General features: G+C 42.7%; 1 protein-coding gene across 3 annotated transcripts in view; it reads left to right on the plus strand.

Annotated features, from left to right (window-relative positions):
• ZNF671 (zinc finger protein 671) overlaps window positions 1–20313 on the plus strand; it is a 41754-nt gene extending 21441 nt beyond the window's left edge. For 2 of the 3 annotated variants that reach the window (XM_055311792.1, XM_055311791.1), the window contains exons 2-4: window positions 11873–11999; window positions 16123–16245; window positions 16880–20313. In XM_055311792.1, the coding sequence (XP_055167767.1) occupies window positions 11873–11999; window positions 16123–16245; window positions 16880–18075 (1446 nt within the window). In that variant the 3' untranslated portion in view covers window positions 18076–20313. The remainder of the gene's footprint in view (window positions 1–11872; window positions 12000–16122; window positions 16246–16879) is intronic. The other variant, XM_055311793.1, reaches the window with a different exon arrangement.
• Window positions 20314–20514: the final 201 nt, after the last annotated feature.

Here is a 20514-nt window from a genome sequence, read left to right on the forward strand (position 1 = left end):
AATGTTGTGATGTAAAACGAAGAAGATTATGTATCTTGTGAATGTTACATTCTTTTTTTGATATTAAAAAGCAGACACTCAACCACTGAGTCACTCAAGCATCCCCGATTCTATATTCTTAATATCGTCTCTATGCTTATTTTTTTTTTATTTATGATAGTCACAGAGAGAGAGAGAGAGGCGCAGAGACATAGGCAGAGGGAGAAGCAGGCTCCATGCACCGGGAGCCCGATGTGGGACTCGATCTTGGGTCTCCAGGATTGCGCCCTGGGCAAAAGGCAGGCGCCAAACCGCTGCGCCACCCAAGGATCCCTCTATGCTTATTTTTCGATTTATCACTTTATGAGAGGATAGGCGAGAGTAATTTATACATTTGTACCGACAATTCTTTTCAGTTTTTTATATTTAAATTTATATTCAGTTTTAATATTTTATATATTTAAATTATAAGGAGGGATTACCAGACTATATAAAATGCATGGGCAAACTCCATACAGTCTGTGATAAATGATCCTTCATTACAAAAATAGCGATAAGCTAAAAAGAATGGAATGAAGTAAGACACAAATACTAATAAAAGGGTTGGAGTAGTTATATTAATATAAGAAATGGTCATATTACATTTACATTTCTGAGAAAGTAATGTGGCCAAAGATAACATAGGAGCATTTAAAATATTAGATAAGTAATTTAATCAAGAAAATGTAAGAATGCTAAATGTATTTGTACATAAGAATAAGCCTTCAATGGGATCCCTGGGTGGCGCAGCAGTTTGGCGCCTGCCTTTGGCCCAGGGCGCGATCCTGGAGACCCGGGATCGAATCCCATATCGGGCTCCCGGTGCATGGAGCCTGCTTCTCCCTCTGCCTGTGTCTCTGCCTCTCTCTCTCTCTCTGTGACTATCATAAAAAAAAATAAAAATAAAAATAAAAAAAAAAGAATAAGCCTTCAAAAATTCTTTTTAAATATTGTTATTTTTTAATTTTATTTTTTCCCTAAAGACTCATTTATTTATTTGAGAGAAAGGAGAAAGAGAAAGTGCACCCAAGTAGGAGTGGCAGAGGGAGAGGGAGAGAGAATCTCAAGCAGACTCTGTACTGAACACAGAGCCTGATGTAGGGCCCTAGCCCCTGACCCCAAGATCATGACCTGAGTGGAAACCAAGCGTCAGAAACTTAGCTGACTGTGCCACCCAGAAACTCCTTAATTTTATTATTTTTTAAAGTAATCTCCACACCCAATATGGGGCTTGAACTCACAATCCCGAGATCAAACATTGCATGTTCTATCACCTGAGCCAGCCGGGAGCCCCCCCAAATTATTTTAGTAATTAATAGACTAGATACAAAAACAGTAAGGATATAGAAGGCACCATGAACATCATCAGCTAACTTGATTCAATAGATATGCATAAAACATTGCTCCGGATTACAGCAGAATGCACATTATTTTCACCTACACATGGAATATTCAAGATAATAAACTAAATGCTGGGACATAAAATTAATTTCACTTATTTTAAAATTGAATTATACAGAAAATAGTCTCTAATTTCTAAATCATAAATTTTAAGCTACCCTACAAAACCACAGACATTTAAATTTTACAGGACACTTAAATTATCAAAAAGTAAGAGAAGACATGAGGAAAACCAATAAAGGATAAACTGGGAGCATAGTTTTGTAAAATAGGTGAGGGTGATTTAAATATAGCACTATAAAATAAAATACATGAAAATGGATAAACATATTCTAATTAAACTTGAAGACTTCTATTTCATATACCTCATGGCAGCCAAAATTTAAAATTAAGAAAGATTGAGAGAGGTTTGTCTTCTGGGGAAGATGGCAAAGTAGGAGGATCCTAAGCTCACCTTGCCCTATGGATACTCCTAGATAATATACACTTCAGTGTAAAAAAAAAAACAAAACAAAAGAAACAAACAAAAAAGCAGAAAATGACCCAAAGACTGATAGAACAGACTCTCCACGGGTAAATATAGAGAAGATGCCATGTTGAAAGGGGTAGGAAGGACAGAGACACGGTAAGGAACCAAACCAACCCACAAGATTGTGGGAGGAAGGGACACTGTAGGCACAGAAGGGAGAGGAGCAGACTTCAAACCAGGTACCCCAGACACCAGGAACCCACAATGGGAAAACTAATACCCATATTTGGCTTTGAGAACCAGAAGGGCTTAACTTCCTGAGTTCTTGAAATCAGGGATGGTTAAAAACTGGAACTTTAAAAATAAATCAGTGACCTTGAGGGCAATAGAAAACAGAGTCCCTGACCTTAAAAAGACAGCATAAAAACAACCCCACTGAGATACAGCATAGAAGCAGCAGTTTTAAAAATGCCTGGTATGTACTGAAAGGAGATTTATTTGCTGGTTTCAGAATATGTGCTGGAGGTGCAGAATTTTTTTTTTTTTTTTTTTTAATGATAGTCACACACAGAGAGAGAGAGAGGCAGAGACATAGGCAGAGGGAGAAGCAGGCTCCATGCATCGGGAGCCCAATGTGGGATTTGATCCCGGGTCTCCAGGATCGTGCCCTGGCCCAAAGGCAGGCGCTAAACCGCTGTGCTACCCAGGGATCCCTGGAGGTGTAGAATTTTCAGGAGAGTGCTCCAAGAATTTTAAGAGTTGTCAGGTACCGTTTTCCTCTGCTGCACCCCCAAGCTAGTTACACAAACACCTGCAGGAACCACCACAGTATGAACCCTCTCCACGTAGCTTGCCTTTGGCACACCCCACTCTCTCCAGTCCAGCCTCACTGGAGTCCCTCCAAAGTGGCTGTAGGTCCCCTGCAATAGCAGACCAGTGCAAACCCTGTTAGCACAATGTGTGTCATGCTGTCTGTGGACCTGCTCTACAGGAGTTCTCCAAAGTGACTTCAGTTGTTCTCCCACAAGCAGAACAACACAAACCTTGCTAAAATGTCTGCATTCTCCAGACTACCCACCTCTCCAACACTCCTTCTGCAGGATTCCACCAAAGGTGGTGCCACAAGCGTGGCAGGGTACAGGCAGTCTGGACAGGGGCCAGCACCACTGCAAAGTGACTTCTGTCCTGGGGAGAAGGAAAGATAACCACACATACCAGATTGACTGTGGCCCCAGCACTGGGTTGGGGCAGACATTTGGGCTGATGTTAGGCCACACCCACCCCTGATGGCCTCTCTGGACGACACAGTGTCCCACTATTCATTGTGACTGCAGCTCTGGCAAATGCCTGGTCTGACTCAACTTAAGCCAAGGTGGCCCCAGACTGCTCCGTTAACAATAAAGGGACCAAATTCTGCCCACAATAGTCAGAGAACATTTGCATATTTACTGAACTGAAGGCAAAAATGGCTCAGCCAGCCACAACAGTAGGGTGCACATAGCACACGGAGGAGGCACTGCTGAGGCATCATGGTCTGGTGAATAGGTGACATTGCACTGCAGGGCATGACAGGCAGGACCTCTTCATAAGGAATACATCACCATTAAACCAGCCCTAGAAGAAATGTTAAAGGGAACTCTTTTAAGTGGAAAGGAAAAACTATAAACAGGAGTAGGAAAAGTAGGAAGATCAAAAGCAGTAAAGTTAAGTATATCTATAAAAATCAGTAAAGGGATTCAGAAAATAAAAGGATATAAAGTATGATTCCATAGACTTAAAATGTGGAGTGGAGGGAAGAGGATTAAAGAATGAGTTCAAACTTGTGACTCTCAGCTTAATATGGACTGTTATATGCATAAGATATTATATATAAACCTAATGGAAACCAAAAATGAAAACCAGTAATAGATATGCAAAAATGGGGAGGAGGATGAGGGGAGAAATCTGAGCGTATAACTAAAAAAGCCAGAAAATAATGAGAGCAGAGAGCAAGGGAAGAAAGGAACAGAGAAGAACTACAAAAATAATCACAAAACAAGTAACAAAATGGCAAGAAGTACATACCTATCAGCAATTATGTTGAATGTAAATGGATCAAAGGCTTCAATCAGAAGACTTAAGGATGATGGATTGGGTACAAAAACAAAAGCAAGACTCAAACTGTATACTGCCTATAAGAGACTCATTTTTTACTTCAAAATATGTACAGATTGAAAGGGAAGGGCTGGAAAAGCATTCATCACATAAATGGAAGTGCAAAGAAAGCCAGGGTACCAATACTTATGTTGGACAAATAGGCTACAAATTCTGTAACAAGACATAGCAAGGCACTGTATAATTATAAAGAGAATAATCTAACAAGAAGCTATAATAATTTTAGTTATTTATAAACCCAACATGTGAACACCCAAATACATAAAGCAGCTAATAGCAAACATAAAGGGAATAATTGATAGTAATAAAATAATAGTAGAGGATTTTAATATCCTAATTACATTGATGGACAGATCAAACAAAGTCAAGGAAACAGTGACTTTGAATGATACATTGGACTAGATATATCTAACATATATTCAGAACATTCCATCCTGAAACAACAATATATTTTCTATTCAAGTGTATGTGGAACATTATCCAGAAGAGATCATGTTAGGCCACAAAACAAGTCTCAACAAATTCTTTAAAAAAAAAAAAAAAGATTTTATTTATTTGAGAGAGAGTGAGAGCCAGATAGATCAAAAAAGGAGAAGCAGACTCACTGCTGAGCCAAGGGCCTGAAGCAAGGCTGGATCCCAGGACCCCAAGACCAGGACATGAGCCAAAGGCAGATGCTTAACCGACTGAGCAACCTATGTGCCCTCAACAAATTAAAAAAGTGTAGTCATACCATGCATCTTTTCTGACTGCAATGCTCTGAAACTAAAAATAAATCACAAGAAAAAAATCTGTAAAGAACACAAATGAATACACGGAGGTTAAATAACATCCTACTCAACAATGTATTGGTCAACCAAGAAATCAAAGAGGAAATAACAAAATACATAGAGACAAATGAAAACGAAAATGTACAATGGTTCAAAATCTTTTGAGATGCAGCAAAAGTTGTCCTAAGAGGGAATTTTATAGCAATACAGGTCTACCTCAAGCAGCAAGAAAAATATCATATAAACAACCTAATCTTGGGATCCCTGGGTGGCTCAGTGGTTTAGTGCCTGCCTTTGGCCCGGGGTGCGATCCTGGAGTCGGGCTCCCGGCATGGAGCCTGCTTCTTCCTCTGCCTGTGTCTCTGCCTCTCTCTGTCTCTCTGTCTATCATGAATAAATAAATAAATCTTAAAAAATAAATAAATAAAAATAAACAACCTAATCTTATACCTAAAGGAACTAGAAAAAGAACAAACAAAACCCCAAACCAGTAAAAGGAAAGAAATAATAAAAATTAGAGCAGAAATACAATAGGAATAAAAAAAATAGAACAGATCAATGAAACCAGGAGCTTGCTTCTTTGAAAAGATGAACAAAACTGATAAACCTTTAGTCACACTTACCAAAAATAAAATTAGGGGCACCTGGGTTCAGTTGGTTAAGCATCTACCTTCAGCTCAAGTCATGATCCCAGGGTCCTGGGATTGAGTCCCACATCAGGCTCCCTGCCCTGCAGGGAGTCTGCCTCTCCCTCTGCCCCTCCCCCAATCATATATTTCATTCTCTCTCTCTCTCTCTCCCTCTCCCACTCCCCCTCTCCCCCCCTCTCTCTCAAGTAAATAAAGTCTTTAAATTTTTTTTTAGAGAACAAAAATTAAAAAGGGAGAGAGGATTCACACAGAATCAGAAACGAAAGAGGGTAAATAATAACCAAAACCTCAGAAATGCAAAGGATTTTAGGAATATTATGAAACATTATGTGCCAACAAATTGGATAATCTAGAGGAGATAGATAAATTACTAGAATCATATAACCTCCCAAAACTGAACCAGGAAGAAATAGGAAATTTGAACACACTGATTACCAGCTTTGAAATTGAATCAGTAATCAAAAATCTCTGAACAAAGGAAAGTTCAAGACCACATGGCTTCACAAGTGAATTCTACTAAACTTTGAAAACAGAGTTAATGCTTACTCTTCTCAAACTGTTCCGTAAAACAGAAGAGGAAGGAAAGCTCCCAAATTCATTGTACAGGCTAGAATTACTCTGGTACCCAAACCAGATAGACAATACAAAAGAGAGAGAACTACAGGCCAATATCTATGATGAACGTAGGTGCAGAAATTCTCAAGAAAATACTAGTAAACTGAACCCAACCAAACATTTTAAAACATCATTCACCATGATAAAGTGGGATTTATTCCTGGGATACAAGGTGGTTCAATATTCGCAAATAAATCATTGTGCCACACCATATCAACAAGAGAAAAGATAAAAACCATGCAATCATTTGAATAGATGTAGAAAAAGTGTTTGGCAAAATACAGCATCCACTCATGCTAAAAACCCTCAACAAAGTAAATTTAGAGGAAATATATCTCAACATGATAAAGGCCATATCTAGAAAACTCACAGTTACCATACTCCATAGTGAAAAACTGGGAGCTTTCTCCCCTAGGATCAGGAGCAAGAGAAGTATGTCCACTGCCAACCACTTTTATTCAAAATAGTTCTGGAAGTCCCAACCAAAGCAATGAAGACAGCAAGATAAAAGGCATCCAAATTGGTAAGAAAGAAGTAAAACTTTCACTATTTGCAGAGGATGTAATACTTGATATAGAAAACCCAAAAGACTCCACCAAAAAACTACTGGATTGACAAATGAATTCAGGAAGGTCACAGAATACAAATCTATTGCATTTTTATGCACTAATAATGAAGTGGCATAAAGAAAAAATAAGACAATCTCATTTTATGATTGCACCAAAAATAATAAAATGCCTAGGGATACTCTTAACCAAGGAGGTGAAAGACCTGTACTATGAAAACTGTAAAATACTGACAAAATAAAGTGAAGATCACTGAAACAAATGGAAAGATACCACATGCTCATGGATTGGGAGAATAAATATTGTTTGTTTGTTTTTTGAGAATAAATATTGTTAAAATGTTCCTATTACCAAAAAAAAAAAAAGTTCCTATTACCTAAAGCAATCTACACATTTAATGCAATTCCTATTAAAATACCAACAGCATTTTTTTTAAAGATTTTATTTATTTATTCATGAGAAACACACAGAGAGAGAGAGGCAGAGATACGGGCAGAGGGAGAAATTGAATCAGGGGCTCAATCCCGGATTCTGGGATCAGGACATGAGCCAAAGCCAGACGTTCAACCACTGAGCCACCCAGGCGTCCCCCCAACAGCGTTTTTCACAGAACTAGAACAAATAATCCTAAAATTTGTATGGCACCACAAAAGACTCCAAGTAGCCAAAGCAATCTTGGAAAAGAAGGATAAAAATGGAGGTATCACAATCACAGATTTCAAGATATACTACACAGCTCTAGTAATCAAAACATTATGGTACTGGCAGAATAATAGACACATAGATCAATGGAACAGAATAGAGAGCTCAGAAATAAACCCACTACTATACAGTCAATTAATCTTCAACTCAGGAAGCAAAAATATCCAAAGAGAAAGACTTTTTTTTAACAAATGGTGTTGGTGGGATGCCTGGGTGGCTCAGTGGTTGAGTGTCTGCCTGTGGCTCAGGGCATGATCCTGGAGTTCCGGGTTCGGGATCGAGTCCCACATTGGGTTTCCTGATAAAATCTTTGAAGAAAAAAAAAATGGTGTTGGGACACCTGGGTGGCTCAGTGGTTGAGCATCTGCCTTTGGCTCAGGGCATGATCCCGGAATCCAGGATTGAGTCCTGCATCGGGCTCCTTGCAGGAAGCATGCTTCTCCCTCTGCCTGTGACTCTGCCTCTCTCTGTGTGTCTCTCATGAATAAATAAATAAAATCTTAAAAAAAAAAAGGTGTTAGGAAAACTGGACAAGTATATGCAAAACAATGATCACTTTCTTGCACCATATGCAAAAATAAACTCAAAATGGATGAAAGACCTAAATGGAAGACCTGAAATAAAAATCCTAGAGGAGAGCACAGTAGTAATTTCTCTGACTTTGGTCATAGCAACATTTTTCTAGATATGTCTCCTAATGCAAGGGAAGCAAAAACAAAAATAAATAATTTTGCTTGGACTACATCCAAGCAAAATGTTTCTGCAAAGCAAAGCAAACAATAAAGGGTTAGTATCTAAAATATATAAAGAACTTCTATAACTCAACACCAAAACCCAAATAATTTAGTTAAAAAATGGGCAGAAGACACGAACAGACATTTTTCCAAAGAAGACATCCGACTGGCCAATGGGCCCATAAAAGGCTGCTCAACATCACTCATCATCAGGGAAATGAAAATCAAAAAACTACAATGAGTTTCACCTTACACCTGTCAGAACGGCTAAATTAAAAAACACAAGAAACAACAAGTGTTGGTGAGGATATGGAGGAACAGGATCCCTTGTGCACTGTTGGTGGGACTGCAAGCTGGCAAGGTGATATATATATATCTCCAAAGGAATATTATTCAGCCATAAAAAAGAATGAAATCATGACACATGCAATAATATGAATGGATCTAGAGAGTATATTGCCAAGTGATATTGGTAGAGAAAGACAAATACCATATGATTTCACTTTTATGTGGATCTTAAGAAAGAAAACAATGAAACAGAAAACAAGACTCTTAAATATAGAGAATGAACATGGTTACCAGATGGGAGATGGTGGGAAAGCTGAAGAGGATTGAGAGTACACTTATCATGATGAGCACTGAGAATTGTGTAGAGTTGTTGAATCACTATATTGTCCATGTGAAACAATTATATTGGAATGGGGGGGTTGATATCTCCAATGTCTAAAATTGTGAAAAGATCAACACATAGTCCATACAAAAAAATAGTATTAATCAGAGCAAGAAATAAGACTAGTCTAAATGGGCAAAACATGAGTGGTCAATGGAAGGGGGAACCTAAGTGGCCATTAGACATATGAAAAGATAAGCACACTTAAATTTAGAAATTCATGCCAAGTACAACTGTCTTTACAGAACACATAATAGAGTGTAAAGATGAGGGGATCCCTGGGTGGCGCAGCGGCTTAGCGCCTGCCTTTGGCCCAGGGCGCGATCCTGGAGACCCGGGATCGAATCCCACGTCGGGCTCCCGGTGCATAGATCCTGCTTCTCCCTCTGCCTGTGTCTCTGCCTCTCTCTCTCTCACTGTGTGCCTATCATAAATAAATAAAAATTCAAAAAAAAAATAGAGTGTAAAGATGATTCTAACTCCTCTGAAAACTTTACTAGAACTGAACTCACAAATGTAGACATAAATAGCCCTGAGATAATATTAATAATGTTCAGCAGTGTATAAAATGTACTGTATACCATAATCAAGAGAAAGAGGGATCCCTGGGTGGCGCAGTGGTTTGGCGCCTGCCTTTGGCCCAGGGCGCGATCCTGGAGACCCAGGATCGAATCCCACATCGGGCTCCCAGTGCATGGAGCCTGCTTCTCCCTCTGCCTATGTCTCTGCCTCTCTCTCTCTCTCTCTCTCTGTGTGTGACTATCATAAATAAATAAAAATAAAAAAAAAGACTCCTTTCTATAAGGAGAGTTTAAAAAAAAAAAAAGATACTCCAGTGGTGCCAGGTTGCTTTAATATTATGAAAAGAAACAATGTTATCTAACATGAGCTGCTTAAAGAAGAAAGCGTATCAATTTGTGCAGAAAAATCACTAGCATAAATGAATGTAATAGTGCTATGTATAGGTTCTATCCCTTTACATATATGTATAAGACATGTATAAGAACTCATGTAAGATGTAGATATAGATGTGTGTGAACTGTAGTCTGTATGTCAAAAATATGTAGAACACAAAAATTGAATGATGAAAATTTTACAGATCAATTCTATAGCATCACGTAGTAAAATTCTTAGGAATGAATATAATGAAATCTGTTTAAGTTCTTCCCTTAGGGACACCTGGATGGCTCAGCAGTTAAGGTTCTGCCTTCAGCTCAGGGTATGGTCTTGGAGTCCCGGGATCAAGTCCCACATAGGGCTCCCTGCATAGAGCCTGCTTCTCCCTCTGCTTAAGTCTCTCCCTCTCTCTCTGTGTGTCTCTCATGAATAAATAAAATATTTTAATAATATATTTTTAAAAACAAGTTCTTCCTTTAACACTCATTTCCAAATACCTTATTGAAAACCACAAAGTTGGGGATCCCTGGGTGGCTCAGCGGTTTAGCGCTTGCCTTTGGCCCAGGGCGTGATCCTAGAGTCCCGGGATCGAGTCCAGAGTCAGGCTACCTGCATGGAGCCTGCTTCTCCCTCCTGTATCTCTGCCTCTCTCTCTATGTCTATCATAAATAAATAAATAAATCTTAAAAAAAAGAAAAGAAAACCACAAAGTTGTGCTCACTTCGGCAGCACATATACTAAAATTGGAAAACCACAAAGTTGTCTGAATATTACTGAAAACTTCATTGTTGAAACCTACAAACACTTCTGCTGAGAGAAGTTGAAGGTGTCCTAAATAAATAGTATGATATTTTCCATAGAACTCAGTGGCTTAACTGTTTCTCCCTAGAAGTGTATAGTATCTCCTTAGTCTTCAGTATTAAGGAATACTGTCCTATTGGACACGGAATCTGGTGACAGTCAGGAATTTAGTCTGAGCTTCCATTGACTACACAGATCTATCTGAGGCCCAGTTTACCTTAGTGTGACAGTTGGAGAGGTTTGGGGGGGGGGGGAGTTTCTAGTTCCCACAGGAGATGACCACTTGGAACCCTCTGAATCGAGAGTGCAGGCTAAAAGGATGTGGGTGATCCACAATTGCTTTCTTTCCTCCATTGTGATGGGTTTGAAGTAGTATTGGGAGAGTGACCAGAGGATAGCATATAATTCCTCAGACAACAATCCCAACCACCCTGTGTTTTGTATACTACTATTTTCCCTCACATCAGCAATAAGGAAATGGAGGCATAGAGAGGTGAGGCTTCCTGTCCAAGGAACCAGAATCAGTAATGGGGTTACTTGCTGTAAACCCAGGTAGCTTCCCTCTAGAGCTCAGGCCCAGAAGTCAGATGCCATCTGCCAGATTCCATTTTCAGTTTGAACCCAAACACCATGTGGTTGGTTATAATTCAAGCTCAATGTTTGTGAATTTGAACATAAAACACAGTAGAAATGTGCTACAAAATTTGAAATGAAGTCCACCCTAAGCTGCTATTTAGTCCTGAGGAAAAAATATTTCTTAAATTGTAAATCTTGAGTCATCTTGCTTAGAAAAACATCTTAATTTTATCCTAGTGAAGCCCATTTTGGATTTATAATCTTTACAAGTATAAGAAGATAAATTTGTTGACTTAAGCCACAAAGCTGCTAATGATTTGTTACAGCAGCTATGGGAAACTAGTAGTGTGCAGCAGAGAATTGAAAGAAGGCTGAGGGTACCTGAAATATGCATGTAGTTCTGGGTGCCTGCAATTGAAGAAAAGGTCCAAATGGGGAGACCTTCTGGCAGGAATGGAGGCTTTCCTTTGGCAATTAGGGCAAGATGGGATCCTGGGTGTATTGACAAGTGTTCTCTCCACGTTGTATGCAGAGTGACATGTGAGGAGACTGGTGTGATGTCTGTGGTGTGAGAAGAGTCACGGTAGGTAGCTGAAACTATGAGGGAGGTGTGGTCTGACAAGTGATCTGCACGAGAGGAGTGTAAACTGATGGTCCTGCATCCCCATTCTTGGAGGCTTCCATGAGAATAGTGAGCCCAGGTTTATGTCTAGGGGGTATGATTTAGGGTACCCCGGGGGGATTGGCTGGCAAGTAGGGAGTGGGTGAGCATGACATTGTTATGGGTGGATAGAGTGGGGATACTCAGTCAAGAAACTTCCCTGGACCTTGCTGGCCATGTCATTGCAGGGCTGTGTGATCTCTGAGGACGTGTTTGTGTACTTCTCCTGGGAAGAATGGATGCTCCTTGATGATTCTCAGAGACTTTTATATCAGGATGTGATGCTGGAGAACTTTGCACTTTTAGCCTCACTGGGTAAGGTCTGCATGCCAATACCATCTGCTTTCTCTTTTTTCTCCAGAGACTGCTCTGTCCTTCCCATGGTCAGATCATAGGCACTGCTTCCTTACCTGATCTACCGGGGTAGATGCTATGGGTGTCAGGAGTGTTCTCACCTCTTAGCTAGCCAGTCCTAAAGCCATGCAGCAAAGGAATTGGGAGTTACAAGGTGTGGTTTGCCCAGTCAATCCCACAGTCTTGGTCATTTTCAAGCCTGTTGAATCTGTCCAGAATTAGGGCACCTCTGTGCTTAAGGTTCTGCTCCCTTTCTCCAGGTGACATTTTCTGGGACTTAATTTTTTTTTTTAAGATTTTATTTATTTATTCATGAGAGACACAGAGAGGGGGAGACATAGGAAGAGGGAGGAGAAGCAGGCTCCATGCAGAGAGCCCAATGTGAGACTTGATCCTGGGACTCCAGGATCATGCCCTGAGCCAAAGGCAGATGCTCAACCACTAAGCCACTCAAGTGTCCCATCTGGAACTTAATTGTACCAGGAGTTACAGGCACTCACATAGTCACTACTTAAGGGGACCTTTGTGCTATTTCTCCAAAACCTTCAAGGTTTTTTTAAAAAAAATTTAAAAGACTTTATTCATTTTAGAGAGAGAAACAGAGAGAGCATGAGCAGGGAGAAGGGGTAGAGGGAGAGAGAGATAGAGAGAGAGAGAGAGAGAGAGAGAGAGAGAGAATACCAAGCAGGTTCCACACTGAATGCAGGGCCCTATGATCCCATGACCCTGAATCATGATCTGAGTCAAAACCAAGAGGCAGACATTCAACCAACTAGCCACCCAGTTGGCACCGCCCCCCCGCCAAGGTTTTTTTTTTTTTTTGTAATTTTTTTTTTTATGAATTAATTTTTATTGGTGTTCAATTTACCAACATACAGAATAACACCCAGTGCTCATCCCGTCAAGTGTACCCCTCAGTGCCCGTCACCCATTCACCCCCACCCCCCACCCTCCTCCCCCTCCACCACCCCTAGTTCATTTCCCAGAGTTAGAAGTCTTTATGTTCTGTCTCCCTTTCTGATATTTCTCACACATTTCTTCTCCCTTCCCTTATATTCCCTTTCGCTATTATTCATATTCCCCAAATGAATGAGAACATACACTGTTTGTCCTTCTCCGGTTATTGTGGCCAAGTTCAAAAAGGGTGTTGCCTGAGTTCTTCTCTGGGATTTTGATGGAATCTTGTCTCACATTTAGATCTTTCATCCATTTTGAGTTTATCTTTGTGTATGGTGCATGAGAGTGGTCCAGTTTCATTCTTCTGCATGTGGATGTCCAATTTTCCCAGCACCATTTATTGAAGAGACTGTCTTTCTTCCAGTGGATCGTCTTTCCTCCTTTATCATATATTAGTTGAGCATAAAGTTCAGGGTCCACTTCTGGGTTCTCTGTTCTGTTCCATTGATCTATATGTCTGTTTTTGTGCCAGTACCACACTGTCTTGATGAACACAGCTTTGTAGTACAACCTGAAATCTGGCATTGTGATGCCCCCAGATATGGTTTTCTTTTTTTAAAATTCCCCTGGCTGTTTGGGGTCTTTTCTGATTCCACACAAATCTTAAAATAATTTGTTCTAAGTCTCTGAAGAAAGTCCATGGTATTTTGATAGGGATTGCATTATACGTGTAAATTGCCCTGGGTAACATTGACATTTTCACAATATTAATTCTGCCAATCCATGAGCATGGAATATTTTTCCATCTCTTTGTGTCTTCCTCAATTTCTTTCAGAAGTGTTCTGTAGTTTTTAGGGTATATTTTGAGAACCATTTGAATGGTAAATGGTTCTCCAACCTTTTATTTTCAGGTTGTAGGTGTCCTTCTGTCTAAAATGAGTCTCTTGTAGACAGCAAATAGATGGGTCCTGTTTTTTTATCCAGTCTGAAACTCTGCGCCTTTTGATGGGGTCATTAAGCCCATTCACGTTCAGAGTTACTTGAACTTCTTCTTAAAGGGGAGTTTTAAGAGTCCCCCTTAAAATTTCTTGCAGAGCTGGTTTGGAGGTCACATATTCTTTCAGTTCCTGCCTGTCTTGGAAGCTCTTTATCTCTCCTTCCATTTTGAATGAGAGCCTTGCTGGATAAAGTATTCTTGGTTGCATGTTCTTCTCATTTAGGACCCTGAATATATCCTGCCAGCCCTTTCTGGCCTGCCAGGTCTCTGTGGAGAGGTCTGCTGTTACCCTAATATTCCTCCCCATGAAAGTCAGGGACTTCTTGTCTCTTGCTGCTTTAAGGATCTTCTCTTTATCTTTGGAATTTGCAAGCTTCACTATTAGATGTCGAGGTGTTGAACGGTTTTTATTGATTTTAGGGGGGGATCTCTCTATTTCCTGGATCTGAATGCCTGTTTCCCTTCCCAGATTGGGAAAGTTTTCAGCTAGGATTTGTTCAAATACATATTCTGGCCCTCTGTCCCTTTCGGCGCCCTCGGGAACCCCAATTAAACGTAGGTTTTTCTTCCTTAGAGTGTCGTTCATTTCCCTTAATCTGTCTTCATGGTTCTTTAATTGTTTATCTCTTTTTTCCTCAGTTTCCCTCTTTGCCATTAACTTGTCTTCTATGTCACTCACTCGTTCTTCCACCTCGTTAACCCTCGTCGTTAGGACTTCTAGTTTGGATTGCATCTCATTCAATTGATTTTTAATTTCTGCCTGATTGGATCTAAATTCTGCAGTCATGAAGTCTCGTGAGGCCTTAATGCTTTTTTCTAGAGCCACCAGTAGCTGTATAATGGTGCTTCTGAATTGGCTTTCTGACATTGAAGTGTAATCCAGATTTTGTAACTCTGTGGGAGAGAGGGCTGTTTCTGATTCTTTCTTTTGAAGTGAGGTTTTCCTTCTAGTCATTTTGCTCAGTGCAGAGTGGCCAAAAACAAGTTGTATTGGAACACGGGGGAGTATCACTGGTCCGTCTAGCTGGTCTTCTGGGGGAGGGGCCTGCTGTGCTGATTTTCAGGTGTCAGCACTTGGGGGAGCTGCTCTGCCCCTGCCTGCTGCAGGGCTCAGCGGGGGTTGTTTACCCCGTGGGACCCAGGGAGGAACAGCAGCAGTTGCTATGGCAACTCTGGAAGCCTGGATTCAGCCTCCGCAGGAACTACGGGGCTCGGGGCTCTCGGCTCTCCGTCCGCAGGGCCTGGAGGCTCCGGGGCGGGGCCGCTGATCTGCTCAGCTCGGGGCAGGAGCGTCCTTGCTGTCCTGGGCCCTCCCGGCCTCTGCCTGTCCCAGGGGGAGGCCGGATCCTGGGCTGTGTCCCGGCGCCCTGTGCTCCGGGGCCTGCGCTGTGGGATTCGCGCTCCCGCCCCGCAGCCCCCTCCCTGGAGCCGCTCCCGAGCCCCTCCGAGCTGCTCCGGTCAGTCCCTCCGTGCGCGCTGCAGCCCTTAGGGAGCTCGGCGCACTCCCCGGGGCGCAGGTGTCTGTTAGTGTCCCAGGGAGCCCGAGGGCATCCCCGCCCTCCTGGGTCCTGCTCCAACTCCCTGCGAGCCCCTTTCCGCCCGCCCGGGAAGGTTGGTGCAGCTCCTGCTCCTCCGGGACGGGGCTCTCCTGTCCTGGGGACACTCGCCCCGGCCTCAGCCCGGCTCCTCGCGGGGCCCCTCCCCCTCGGAGGCCTTTTGTTTCTTTATTTCTTTTTCCCCGTCTTCCTACCTTGATAGAAGCGCGGACTCTTCTCACTGTAGCATTCCAGCTGGTCTCTCTTTACATCTCAGGCCGAATTCGTAGATTTTCAGGATGGTTTGAAGGTTATCTAGGTAACTTGGTGGGGACAGGTGATTTGGGGACCCTGCTCTTCCGCCATCTTGCCCCTCCCTTGTTCTGTAATTTTTTTTTTAATTTTTATTTATTTATGACAGTCACAGAGAGAGAGAGGCAGAGACACAGGCAGAGGGAGAAGCAGGCTCCATGCACCGGGAGCCCGACGCGGGATTCGATCCTGGGTCTCCAGGATCGCGCCCTGGGCCAAAGGCAGGCACCAAACCGCTGCGCCACCCAGGGATCCCTGTAATTTTTTTTTTAAACTTATGAGAGTGTCATAGGATGCATTGTTCAGTGTTGTAGGATGCTCACCTGTCCTATGTCTCCCTTAGGAATTGCATCCTCACGATCTCACTTAGTCACTCAACTGAACCCAAGGGAAGATCCCCAGATGCCTGAACAGGTGAATATGAACCCAGCCACAGAGAGAGAGGCTCAGAAGGGACCTGGACCTGGTGAGTAGATATGAGGAAAGGGGATGATATCAAGATTGGATTCAAAACTAGCTATATTAACTTTTCACACCAGTGTTCAGCTTCAAGGCTGGTGGCTACACAAAATTTCTACCCATCTTTCTCCATTCTTGACATTGCAGCTTATCTCCTGTCTGACTTCTAGCCGCTTGCCATCTTCCATCAGCCCTATACCCAGGCCACACTCCTGCTCAGTCTACATTGTTCTCCAGTATTGGCCTATACTTAATATGTCGTGAGATGCACACATATCCCTAAATAATCCTTGAGCACCAGCTATACACTTGTAAGTGGACCTTCCTGGGCCTGCACCTGCCCTTCTGCATAGCACTTGCCCTTCTGCATAGCACTTGCCGGTCTTCACAGCCAGATACCTACTGGAAGCCACTTGCTGTACTCTATCCCCATATCCCTGTCTTCAGGAGGCCCCTTTCATTCAGTGACCTTCAGAGACCCAGTTCTGCATTGCATCTCCTTCCTCAACCCATCCCTAGCTCTCTTGTCCTATAAACAGTCCCTCTGATGTGTTCCTGGGTGTGTCATACACACATTGACAACAGGATTGCCCCTCCACAGAAGTCTAACGTGCACATCAGCAGTACTTGTCTGCTTTCAGGTTGTCGGTGTGCAGTGGAGGACGAGCAGAGTGTTTCTTTAGAGGGAATGTCACAGGTCAGGACTCCTGTGGCCAGTCTGAAGACCCACCCATGTGGCGGATCTGGCTCCAGACTGAGAGGAATCTTACACCTGCCTGAACATGAGGTGGGAGAAGCGGGGCTGAAACCACAGCCATGTGGGGCAAGTTGGAAACACTTCTGGCTCAGTGCGAATCTTCATCAGCGCCACACTGGAGAGAAATCCTTCAGAGGGGGTGAAGGCAGGGATTCCATGAAAAGCCACCAATTCTGTGTACCAGAGAAGACCTTTGTGTATGGTGAGGGTAGAGTGGGCTTTCCAGCCACCTCCAGCCTTCCCCTGCACCAAGTTCCCCATGTGAGCCCTAAGCCCCACAAGAGCACCAGGCTTGGGGGAGCCCTCCACTCTAGACAGCAGCAGCAGCACAGGTGCATCGAATGTGGGAAATTATTCACCCGCAAGGACACACTTACTCGGCACCAGAGAATCCACACTGGAGAAAGGCCTTATGCATGCAGCAAATGTGGGAAGTTCTTTAGTCAGAGCTGTGACCTCTTTAAACACAAGACCATCCACACTGGAGAAAGGCCTTATGAATGCAGTGAATGTGGGAAGTTCTTTCGACAAATCTCTGGCCTTATCGAACACAGGCGAGTTCACACTGGAGAAAGACTCTATCAGTGCAGTAATTGTGGAAAATTCTTTAGTAGTAAGTCTAACCTCATTAGACACCAAGAAGTTCACACAGGAGCAAGGCCTTATGTATGTAGCACGTGTGGGAAAGAGTTCAGTCGCAAACATACACTTGTTCTGCACCAGAGAACTCACACTGGAGAAAGGCCTTATGAGTGTAGTGAATGTGGGAAGGCCTTCAGCCAGAGTTCCCACCTCAATGTACATTGGAGAATTCACAGCAGTGATTATGAGTGCAGCAGATGTGGGAAAGCCTTTAGCTGCATCTCTAAACTTGTTCAGCACCAGAAGGTTCACTCTGGAGAAAACCCTTATGAGTGCAGCAGATGTGGGAAAGCCTTTACCCAAAGGCCAAATCTTATTCGGCACTGGAAAGTTCATACTGGTGAACGGCCTTATGTGTGCAGCAAATGTGGAAAAGAGTTCAACCGTAAACACACACTTGTTCTCCACCAGAAGATTCATACTGGAGAAAAGCCTTAATACTACATCAGATATGGGAAATCCTTTAGCCAGTGCCCCCAACTTACTGTTCCCTTGAGAATTCCTAGCAGTGATTATGGGTGCTAAGAACATAAGACAGCCTTTACCCAAAGACCAGATGTTATTCAGCCCTGAAAAGTCCACACTGGAGAAAGGCTGTAGCGGTACAGGGAAGGTGCCATCTCCTTATTCAGCCCACTAGCTCTCCCCAGAGTGAAGTTCTGAGAGTATGCCATCATTTAAAAGTAGTACCTCATAGACACAAACATCTGTGCTAGGGAGATTACTTGTGAGTGCCTGCTATGTCTGGTACTTTCAGGAGCTGTGTTGTACATTGTAAACTGCTGAGTCCCTTTGCCAGTGGCAAGAGCTGTCCTGCTGTTACCATCTGGGGGAGTCTCCGAGTGCGTGTCAGTCACTCTGGCATGCTCAGGCAGGCAGACTTCTTTGCTATCTCCACAGGCTTTATAAGGAGTCGTGATTGGCCTCCGTGTCCCATGCCCCCTTCTGTCCGAGTTAGGCATGGAAAGAATCAGCACACAGGATGGGTTTTCCAGGTAGCTTGCAAAGGTTGCTTTTCATGGACTTTTTCATTTGCCCCCCTCTGTCTGAGTTAGTCATGGAAAGAATCAGCACACAAGATGCGTTTTCCAGGTAGCTTGCAAAGGTTGATTTTCATGGACTTTTTCATCTTGTGTGAGACTTTTGTGGATGTATACAGTCTCATGTCCTCTAGCCTTGGAACCACATGCCTCACATCACTCATGTTTCAACAATAATGAAGTACTTATTCTTTGAGCTATTTTTAATCTGGAAGGTCCTGCTCGTTGTGTGTAGTGTTGAGAACACAGTTGTATTCTAACAACATGAAAGGATAAAGTTGTAAGAGTCCTCAGTTTTCCATGTCTCAAAGAAGAGACTATGATGGCAGAAAAAAGCTCTCACTCCAGGTTTGGCCTAATTTGTGTTGCTACCCAAGGTCTTTTAGGAAAGACTTAGGAGCTTTGTGAGGCCTATCATGACAGCCTGAGTGCTAGTTTAATTTGTGGGTCCATAAGTAACTATGTGGAGATGTGGTTGTGACAATCTCCAGTGCATCTGGAAGCAGAATGAGTTTGGTCCCTTTTCCCCTGGACTGTTCATATCACCAAGTACTGTTAAAAGGAGACTGGCCTCTGGTACCTGACAGGGAGCCTGAGTTCAGAATTCAGTAGACAGATGTCACTGGTGGGAAAACCTACAGGAGCCAGGTGGGAACTATAATGGATACAGAAACCAAAGTGTGACTAATAAGGAGTTAGAGACATTGCAGCACAGTAGAAGGTACTGTGAAAGGTACCTGCTCACAGTATTCCCATACTGTGGTGAACAGGATGAGAAGAGTACAGAAATTTTCAGGACTTCCAGAGCTATGTCTCCTGTGGCCAAGATCACTTGCAGGCAAATAATCTAAATATTTTGTGGATTCCCTTCAACTCGAGATGCCTCAGGTCAGAACTATTTCTATGCTAGCAGGAAACTGGGTGACAGAAAGGAGATCTGGGATTCTAGGGATGTAGTTTTTGTGACTTATTCAATGTTCTTAGTAACTCATATAGAAACCGCTTTCATTAGTTGCCAATTTATGCTGCCACTGAGGCAGGACTACTCCCAAGATGCTAGGACAGAGATGATGGAGTAAACAGGGTTGCCTATGGGATTTAATTTGTCTTTTTCCTATTTTCCTAAGGAGGACTCTTCTTTATTTGAGAACTCTCTTCTAACATAGTCATTTTGTAAGTTTCCCTGTAATTCCTATGTTAGCAGCATTCCCCACATTTTGATATATTGTGCCTTTGTTTCTAGAATTGGTTTAAAATTGCACTAAAAAGGGCAGCCCTGGTGGCCCAGTGGTTTAGCGCCACCTTCAGCCTGGGATGTGATCCTGGAGACCCAGGATCAAGTCCCACATCGGATTCCCTGCGTGGAGCCTGCTTCTCCCTCTGCCTGTGTCTCTGCCTCTTTCTCTCTGTCTGTGTCTGTCATGAATAAATAAATACAATCTTAAAAATAAAATAAAATAAAATTGCACTAAAAAATTTCTAGCTTTATTTCTAGTGACTTCTGAGTATCTGGCTTTGACACTCTGTTAAGATAAGGCCCGTGGGATTTATTATTTTTTTTAAAGATTTTTTTAAATTTATTTATTCAGAGAGAGAGAGAGAGAGAGACTGAGAGGCAGAGACACAGGCAGAGGGAGAAGCGGGCTCCATGCAGAGAGCCCGACGCCAGACTCGATCCCGGGTCTCCAGAATCACACCCCGGGCTGCAGGCGGCGCTAAACCGCTGCGCCACCAGGGGTGCCTGGCCCATGGGATTTATTATGTATTGTTTAATATCCAAAAATTGGGCAGCCCGGGTGGATCAGCGGTTTAGTGCCACCTTCAGCCTGGGGCGTGA

This window comes from Nyctereutes procyonoides, unplaced genomic scaffold, assembly GCF_905146905.1.
Source record: "Nyctereutes procyonoides isolate TBG_1078 unplaced genomic scaffold, NYPRO_anot_genome, whole genome shotgun sequence".
In the NCBI taxonomy this organism is placed as follows: Eukaryota; Metazoa; Chordata; class Mammalia; order Carnivora; family Canidae; genus Nyctereutes; species Nyctereutes procyonoides.